This window comes from Manis pentadactyla, chromosome 15, assembly GCF_030020395.1.
Source record: "Manis pentadactyla isolate mManPen7 chromosome 15, mManPen7.hap1, whole genome shotgun sequence".
NCBI lineage: Eukaryota > Metazoa > Chordata > Mammalia > Pholidota > Manidae > Manis > Manis pentadactyla.
Genome location: NC_080033.1, coordinates 21521998 through 21531620, shown reverse-complemented (window position 1 = coordinate 21531620; position 9623 = coordinate 21521998). Strand labels below are relative to the sequence as shown.

The 9623-nt window shown below is 40.0% G+C and overlaps 1 protein-coding gene across 5 annotated transcripts; it reads right to left on the bottom strand.

The window, feature by feature from the left end:
* Positions 1 to 1031: 1031 nt before the first annotated feature.
* Positions 1032 to 9057, bottom strand: LOC118924211 (zinc finger protein 181). 5 transcript variants are annotated; one of them, XM_036908741.2, is made up of 5 exons: positions 8889 to 9057; positions 8106 to 8244; positions 4375 to 4495; positions 4021 to 4119; positions 1032 to 3044 (listed from the first exon to the last, which is right to left on the bottom strand). In XM_036908741.2, exons 2-5 carry the CDS (start codon positions 8112 to 8114, stop codon positions 1612 to 1614), a joined length of 1662 nt encoding a protein of 553 aa, XP_036764636.2. In that variant the 5' UTR covers positions 8115 to 8244; positions 8889 to 9057; the 3' UTR covers positions 1032 to 1611. The 5 variants fall into 5 exon arrangements, with proteins under 5 accessions (XP_036764636.2, XP_036764639.2, XP_036764638.2 ...); XM_036908744.2 differs by having other exon boundaries at positions 4033 to 4119; XM_036908743.2 differs by having other exon boundaries at positions 4021 to 4116.
* Between the last annotated feature and the right edge of the window lie 566 nt (positions 9058 to 9623).

The window sequence follows — 9623 nt, the reverse complement described above, 5'->3', positions numbered from 1 at the left end:
CCACACCAGAATTATATCAGATATTCCTTTTTAAAATAGTAATTTCTTATAACAAATGCCAGAGAATCTGAAATACAAGCTATATAACTGCCCTTTATTTGCAAGTGTCCATATAATCCTAATAATGACCTTTATTACCTTTCTAGTCACAAGATAGAAAACCACGGGGCCAGGAAGACTATTTCATTTCTTATCTAAAACTTAATCTGAAGCCATCCTCCTTACAAACCATAATTTTCTGTCCAGATTGTGTAGAAAACAAAAACTCTGAAGTGTTTAAAGAAGACACATATTGCAGGAAAGTAATGATTTCAGTTGGTGGGCAAGCTGGAGAAGTAATGGGACCAGCTCTGGACTATTAATTTACAGGTAAACCCCCATAAACAACTCTGATCCAGTGATGGAGAAAGGGCTGCTGCTCTTAGCAGTGATGCTGCAGTAGTAATACCTCAAAGCCACAAAACTTGAAACTAGAAACTGGATTGTGGAGTCCAGCTGCAGCAAACATGATAGAACTTGCTTTACTTTGCCTAGAATGACCCCCAGAGTGCATGCCACAGGATTACTAATCCTTTAGGACTCAAGATTAAAAAGCACTAAATTAAGCCTGCTCTGACCTCTCATAGTATCTTCTTTCTTGGTTATGTTCTCACAGCACTTATAAAAATTAAAATGTGTGAATCAAGCCAGCTGGACATGGACTGTGAATTATCACCAAAATGATATTCTTAGCACAAAAGTCAGGCCATTCATTCTTCAAGTTTGCTAGTCCCACTAAAGACTGATCTGAATTCTTCAAGAGGAAAGTAGAAAATCTTTGCAAGAAATCAGTGTCACTGTGAAGAGTTCATTATAAACTGATTTTATTAAAGTCCAAAAATTTTTATTCACACCACTTTTTATTTCTTTTGCAGATTTCATTTTCAACTTTATAACATTTACTGGCTCCACTGGGTAACTAAATGACTTCACATAGCCATTAGCTAAAGATAATTTCTATGTAGAACCCAAGTAAAATTGCATGCTACTGCTTAAGAAATGCATGTTTATTTATAATACACTTGTTTGCCCTCCTGTAGAACTGTTTACAAAATAGGGTCACTGCAAAGATTTACACATAATTCCTATCCCTCAGGCTGTTCTAGCAATCTGATGTCTAGCAACATAGGAACTCTTAGTGAACATTTTGCCATATTTCTTAAATAAGCTCTCTCCAGTGTTGAGTTTTGATGTAGAATGAGGGATGCACTTTAACTGAAGGACTTCCCACAATTTTTATATTCATATTGCCTAATGTCTTTCCCTATTTCTTACATATATGGGGTTTTCTCCAATGTGGATTTACTTGTCAGTTAAGGGATTAATACTGCCTAAAGGCTTTCCCACATTTATTGCCCTTTTGGGCTCTCTACAGTGTGACCTGGGACAGACAATGCTTGTACCAACTGCTAAACACCTTCCCACATTTATTACATTCGTAAGACTTTTCTCCAGTAAAAATTTTCTGATGTTCAGTCAGGGAGGATCTATGGCTAAAGTGTATTATGACTAATACCACATTCATAGTTTCTCTCTTGCATGATTTTTCACATGTACAGTGATTCATACGGCCTAAAGGCTTTCCAAATTTATTGCACTACTAGGTTTATCTCCATTATGTATTCTCTGGTGGGCAGTAAGATTTGAGCCTTTGCTAAAAGCTTTCCCACATTCATTACATTTATATGGCTTTTCTCCAGTATGAATTCTCTGATGTACAGTAAGGTTGGAACTACAGCTAAAGGTCTTCCCACATTTCATACATTCATAGGGTTTCTCTCCAGTATGAATTCTGTGATGTTGAAGCAGGGATGACCTATGACTGAAGGCTTTCCCACATATATTGCATTCATAAGGTTTCAATCTAGTGTGATTTCTCAAATGCATATTCAGTGATTCAGGCTGACTAAAGGATTTTCTGCATTTTTGACATTCAAAGGGTTTTTCTTCAGTATGAATACTCTGATGCTGAGTAAGAAATGAGAGACTACTAAAGACTTTCAGACATTTGTTGCATTCAAATTGCTTCTCTATAGTGTGAATTCTTTGATGTCGAGTAAGGTGTGAGCTACAGCAGAAGGCTTTTCCACATTCAATACATTCATAAGGTTTCTCTCCAGTATGAATTTTCTGATGGTGAATGAGAGATGACCTATGAATGAAGGCTTTCCCACATATTCGACATTCATAGAGTTTCTCTTGAGTATGAATTCTCAGATGTTCAATGAGATGTGAAACACGACTAAAAGCCTTTCCACAGTTCATACATTCATATGGTTTCTCTCCAGTATGAGTGCTTTGATGATTAGTAAGTGATGAGACATGGCTAAAGGCCTTTCCACATTCAATACATTTGTAAGGTTTCTCTCCGCTGTGACTTATCTGATGTCGAGTAAGGGATGAGCCATGGCTAAAAGTCTTTCCACATTCAAGACATTCATATGGTTTCTCTCCTGTATGAATTCTCCAATGGCGATTAAGGATTGATTGTTTGCCAAAGGCCTTCCCACATTCACTACATGTATAGATTTTCTCTCTATTGTAAGTCTGATCAAGAGTCAGAGATTTGCTCTGACTGAAGGCTGCCACATTTTCATTAGAATTCAAAAGTTTCTTTCCACCACTGATATTCTCATTTTTTATAACTGTTTTTTTTGTTAAGCTCTTCTTAAGTATATCATGTTTATGTGATTTCCCTTCAGCAGAAATTCTCTGTGGTTCAGAAAGAATAGACTTTAAATGGAAGATGCTGCCGAAGGTATTATATTTGTAAACGCATTCCCCAGTGGAAGTTTCTCTAATGGTGAGGGTCACTGGTCTGAAATGTTCCACCTGATTTTCATGCTTTCCCTCCAACTTCTCTATATACTCCCAGTCTTTGTTAAAATTTGAAAATCCACAGCTTTGTTTTATCACTTTTTCTATTATTACCGTTTGGGGAGAATCTTCATCATAAATATCCTCCTTTGTTAATAATTCCTTGTTCTCCCATGTTGATTCCCAATCTGAAATATATCAAGTAAGGAAAACACTGCTTTTTCTGTACTTTTTTAGGAGAAACTTTTATGGTAGAAATAGAATTGTTTTAAAAATACCACCCCCCATTCCCAGCAGAAAACACATGGCTTTGACAACCCTCATACATTCAATAATTTTTTAACAAATTTCAAATGAAGGACAGAAAATACAGTTATCTCATAAAGGCAGCAACAGAGTGTAACAAGGGAAACGGGTTAAATATAGGCCATCAATGTGGAAAAGAAATCATCAGAAAAAAAATGCAGAAAACATTCTAGATTCCAATCCAACATTTTGTGCCTGGATTTATGTGAAAGACCACAATCACATTCTCACAGCCTTGGTTTTCCAACTTTCAGTTAATCTCAATTTGCTGTCAGATTAGTGTGCTTAAATACAGAATCATAGTGCTGCATTAAACAGTTACAATGACAACAAAATAATTTAAATACTCTTTATGGCTCAGAAAGATTTAGGCTTTGTGGCTTTATGTAGGAACTATGTGAAATCAATATAATTTGCTGGATGTTAAAAAACACTGTTTCTAAAAACTTTCTTACATGTTCCTTACTTCCTCTAACACTTATGCTCATATTTGATCTTTGAAGTTCAGCCTTAGGGGAAAGTAATTTTTTCATCTAATTGTCAATTTTTCTTAGCATAAATCCATTGGTATATTTTTCCTTAAGTGGACTTAAAAAGAGTATTTTGCCTTATTTTGCTTCAAAAATAATGTGAATTATGATGGCAAGAACCTCCAATTTTGATTATATAAGTAGTACAGAAAGATAATAATTTGGGATGGAGGAATGTGGTCATTTTGAAATCTAAACTAAGGTTCTCCCAATTTTGTTATATATGGGATCTCTAAAGACAGTATCCCTAAAATATCCTAAAATGCCTCTGCACTTTCTACCAGCATGTTTATGAAAGACCTATTTTGTCTGACTCACTGTAACTTACCTGGAAACATACCTTCTGACAGTTTTTTTTTCACCATCCAAGGTTCTTTCCCATCCTCCAATAAAGTGATCACATATGGCTTAGGTATAGAAAGACCTGCTTATGGGAAATAATAAACTTGTTTAAGCTGGATCCTCATGAAGGAGAAGCCATTATCAGAAAAGGAACCAAAGGAAGGTTTGAAGGATGTTCAGTGAAACAAGAAAATAAGCTTCAGACAGAGCACAACAGAGCTATATACATTCCCTTGGGAACATGAAAACAAATATTCGGCCATTTATTCATGAGAATCTCCAGCAGTTCAGAGTGGCCGAAAGACCTCCCTCATGGGGGCAAAGGGGAAGATATGCTTACCTAGAGAGACCAAGTTCTCATAATTCTGGACCATCACATCCTTGTATAAATCCCTCTGGGTAGAATCTAGCCATTCCCATTCTTCATGAGAGAAGTCTATGGCCACATCACTAAATGTCACCTGAAATTACAAACATATATAGGCTTTTACAATAGCCCAGGCCTCTTCTGTCACTGGTCAAGGGGTAAAATGACCCTAATTGTGGAAGAAAGGGAACATGATTCAACAGTTACGACAATGATCAGGAATCTACATTAAGTAATAATTGGATAATTATGTGTTTGGCATAGTTATATATTAAGGGTAAGAAACAGATAGAGCTTTGCTTCATGAGAGTTAATTTTGTCAAAGAGAATAGAATTATAAAATTTTAAAAATCAGGATGTAACATTTGGCAGCATATAGTCAAGTGCTTAGTTGTGTTTTTCTACAGCTTACATGGTAGGTAAGTAATAAAAAACGATGAACTACTTAGGTGCAAAAAAAGAATGACCCAACAGGTTCAGAAAAAAAGACATTTTAAAGATAGACACACACATAACCAATTTATAAACAAAAATGAAAAACATTTATGGTATATAATTAATCCCAGTATTAATAAGCAATCTATAATTAAAATAATTTAAGTCCCCTAGGCAAGAAGACTGAAGGATGGTTTCATGCCATAGGTAGTCCTTGAATAGGACTGTAAAGTAAGGGCAAAGAATAAAAGGAAGGACACATACAAAATAGATTCTAAGGATGCAAGGAAAATATCCTAGATAAGATTTCTTCTCAACAGTATTCATTCATGGTATTATTTAAAATAGCAAAGCTTAGAAAAAGCTTTGATGTTTAATAATAGCTCAATGGCTAGTCAAAAAATGTATGCATTCAAAATGGCATTTCCTATCTTTCATTGGTGAAACAGACAATGTTTGGTTATGGTATATTTTTCCCTCCAACAGCAGTTGATTCAATATTCTATTAACTTTCTTTGGAAATTCTGCATGTATATTCAACTAGGCACAGTGGTCTCTGGTTTTAAAAAAGGAATTTACTTTTGCCAGATGTTGGGTAAATAAAAATCAAATCTGCCAAGCAGAAAATCCTTTCCATAATGTAGGAAAAAAAGTCAGTTTTATTATTGAATAAGCATTAAACCAGAGGGTAATACACTTCACAGGCAACCATTAACAAGCCTGCAAGGAAAAAAAGAAATCTCACCTTTTTTTAAGCCAGACTATACATAAGTTTTCAAAATAAACAATAACTTGTCCTCAAGTAACAGCATCATTTGCTACACAGTTCATCCTAAATTCATCTGGTAACTGGGGTGACCTTCTGTGTTAATTGCCTTTACCTCAAAGAAAATAAAAATTTCTCCTATCTTTATGACAAGCAGGAAGTTAGAACTTGGAGCCAGAAGCCTATGCTAACTCCCACACAGACAGAGATAAGGGTGCACCTTCATGTTTTCATTTCACAGAGATGGCACCAAGGTCCTTAAGAAAGACTTTACTGCCTTGAAAAAACTGGCAGAGGCTTATTTAGCTTTGGGAAAGATTTACAAGCATCTTTAAGGGACAGGGAAGGGTTTACAATTACAGGTTTTCCTCAAGGAACTAGTCTAAATAAGGGGAGGCAGAGAAGGTCTCTTTCCCTTTTGGTACCAGGGAAAATTATTTTCCCATTTGTGTTCATTCTTACCCACAGTCGTCTTTAAATAAATGACTTTTAAAAATCTCACCTGACAGGAAAAATTTAAAAATCAACACTATATCAAATGCAGAAAACATTGTTTTATTCCACCAATGCTAAGATATTTCATTTTTTAAGTTTTGGACACACATAAATGAATGTCACTATACTGATAGTCTAAAGAAGAAAACCCATATAATCTCATTAATAAATACCCTTTGCTCTTTATTTCAACCAGGATTTCTCAACCTTGGCAGTACTGCCATTTTAAGCTGGGTAATTCTTTGTTGTGAGGAGCTGTCCTGTGCATTATGGGACAGTTAGCAGCACCCCTGGCCACTATCCATTCGATGCCAATAGCAACTTCCCTTATCCCCCAGGGTTGTGACAAACAAAATATCTCTAGACATTATCAAATGTCCCCTATGGGTAGGGCTAAGGGGCACAAAATCACCCCTCCTAGAGAACCACCACTTGAGAAAATTCTTGCAGTTCCTCAGAAGGCTACCTCTACCTATGCTGAAGTTATTCTCTCACTTCACTGTAACTTCATTTCCACCTCTGCCTCCCTGGTATTACAGGCCACCAAAATCAGTTCCAGCCTTGCTTTCTCCAGGGAGCTTCAAGTCTTTCTTCACCCTCAACTGCTTAGGCAGCCTGAGATGTTCATTCATCTTTGTCCCCAGAACTTCAGATATCTGTCCTAGCACCTGTCTTAATTTCTTATGTTTTTTTTTTTTACTTTTCTACCAGCCCTGTACTGATCAATACAGTAGCCACTGGTCACATCTGGCTATATAAATTTAAATGAAATAAAATTAAAGTTAAATAACATTTAAAATTCAATTCCTCAGTCACTCTAGTCATAGTTCAAGTACTTAAAGAGTCACTGGGGGCTGGGTGGCTACTGTATTGAAGAGCAAACATACAGAACATTTCCACCACTGTATAAAGTTCTCTTAGTATTGCATTAGATCATGAAGTCCTGCATGTCAGTGTACAGCCAAACCTATGTGAGATTCTTCCTAACAGGTACTTCATAAATGTTTAGAAAATGAATCAATGAATTATTTTGGAAGGTTAAGTTCACTTTAGCTTTTACTTCTTAAATAAAAAGTGTTTTTCGATTCTAACTATCTAATATCCCAGAGAAACCACTCTGCCCAACATGCACACCTGCCACTTATATCTTCTCTTGCACAGGCTTCACCTTCTACCCTAGGATTCAGCCCCACCATTTATCATCACTCACTCAACAACTATTTTTCTAAGCATCTATTTCATGCCAGGTATCATTCTGGGTACTGAAGCTAAAGTAACAAAAAAGGAAAAATACCCCTCCCACTGGGGGAGGGCATATGAGCACATGAATAAACTAGACACATAAAATATAAGCTAGTTGAGTGATGAGTGCTACAGAAAACAAAGCAGCGATGGAGGAATGAAAATGATAGTCAAGAGAAGAGGGCTGCAATTTTCCATAAGCGTTCAGGGAAGCTTTACTGAGAAAGTAACTGTTGAGCAAAAAAAGCCTGTGCATATCTGGGGAAAGAACATTCCAAGCAAATGGTACAGCAACTCCCAACTTGGAGGCAGTATGAGTATGGCTATAGCTCACAGGGAACAAGGAGACAGAGAAGGAAAATGAGATGAGAGAGGTATAGAATGCCTGACTGAACAAAGCTTTTAAGTCACTATAGAACCCTTGACTTCTTTTCTGAAATAGGGCTACTGAAGAGTTTCAAGCTGAGGAATGATAGACTTTTATAAAACATGAGGATTATCCTGACAGTTGTACTGAAAAGAGGCTGAAGAGGGTCAAGGGCAGAAGCAGGGAATCCATCTAGGAAGCTTCTGCAATAATCAAAGAGGCCTGGACCAAGGTGGTAGAGGTGGTGGCACTGATGGAGTAACCAGAGGTCAGATTCTGTGCATATATATTTTAGATCCTTTATATATTTTAGATCCAAACGGAGTGTCAGAATGTGAGTTATAAGAGAAAGGGAAGAATCAAAGTGTTTCAGAAAGATTTGGGGATATACTGACTTACCTGAAACATGACTTTGCAATGTCCTACTCAAAATGGTCCTCTTGTCTTATAGAAGGGTAGCGTCCTGAGAAGGCAGATCGAGAACAGGAAAAAAAGCAGTCATGAAAAACCAGGCTTATCTTGCAGCTCTGTGACACACCTGCACAGAAAACCACACCGGGCATCACTTTCTAGGACTCCAATATTTCCGTGAACTAACAGAGTGAGTGTTCCTCGGCACCTGGTAACCATCAGCAGGTGTTCCCTGCGTGTAAATCATTACACACCTAAGAGACAGACTCACAAAGTAACAGTAATGTTAAATAAGAACCCGTTCAGTCTCTACCACTATGCATGGTGGGCATTCACATCATTCCAGATTTCTTCTTAAACGATGAGAAAACTGAAACTCGGGGGTACTGAAGCAATTTGTTCAACAACTGGAAAGCATCAGCTTCAAGACCAGTCTTACGCAAAAACAACTGTGGACGGCGTTTTCGTTCAGTGCGTACAACGTCCACGCACTCGTCTTTCCCTTCTCGCCACAGCTCTGAGGCAAGCGCCATCCTTATTCCGTTTTACAGAGCAGGACCTGGAGGCCCAAACGCTAAGGCCCCGCCTGGGCTCACACGGCGGGGCTGAGCCGGGCCAGCACGGTTCTGGCGGCCGTGCCCAGCGCCCGGATTCGTTAGGCTGACGCCTGCCGACCGCCCTCCCGGGCCCCACACTCGCCTGAATCCTCAGCGGGTCCTCCCCAGCCCCGAAGCCCGAGCGGGGCGGTCCAAAGCGGGCACCTCCGCGTACCTGACGCGCCGGGGGGCTGACAGCGGACAATGGCCGCCGCCCTGACGGGAACTGCACTGCCCGAGCCCTGCAGATGCCAGGATGGAGGATTCCGCCGCCTGGCCCGAGACTACCGCGCGGTGGGCCGAGGGCGAAGCCCACACCTCAGCGGCATTTCTCCGCCTCCGCCTCACGGACTGAAGGTGGTGGTGCCTCGCACACTAGCTGCACGGAAAACCACACTTCCCGGAAGCCTCCGCGGCCGCGCGCGGTCTCGGGCACCGCGACAAAAGCGTGCTGGGCTTTCCAAGAAACACCGCCCCCGGGAGCCGGCTCCGCAGAATGGCTCCGGCAGCCCACGGGTGCGAGAGCCCGCACGAGCCGCGGCAGCCCCCCACTGGCTTCGGCAGTACTGTGGCGCGCGGACCACAAACTACACTTCCCGGGAAAGGACGCGGCTGCCAAGGGACTTCCGGGTCATTCGTCTGCGCGCACGTCTGCTCTGCCGGGACCACCACGTCGCTGGTGCCCGACGAGAACAGCCCTTCACCAGCGGAAGGTCTCCTGTCACCTAGATCCCTGCTGCCACGCTGTCCCGCTAGTGTGGGCTTTGATTATGGTGCCCACTTGCTCAGGACTGTGTTTCCCAAGTGCTTTGTGTCCGGGCTGGTACAGTAATTGTCAAACGACACATCCCGGAAATTCATGCCGTCGTATCATCGCCAAGACACTGACTGCTCCTCTGCTCCAGCGAGC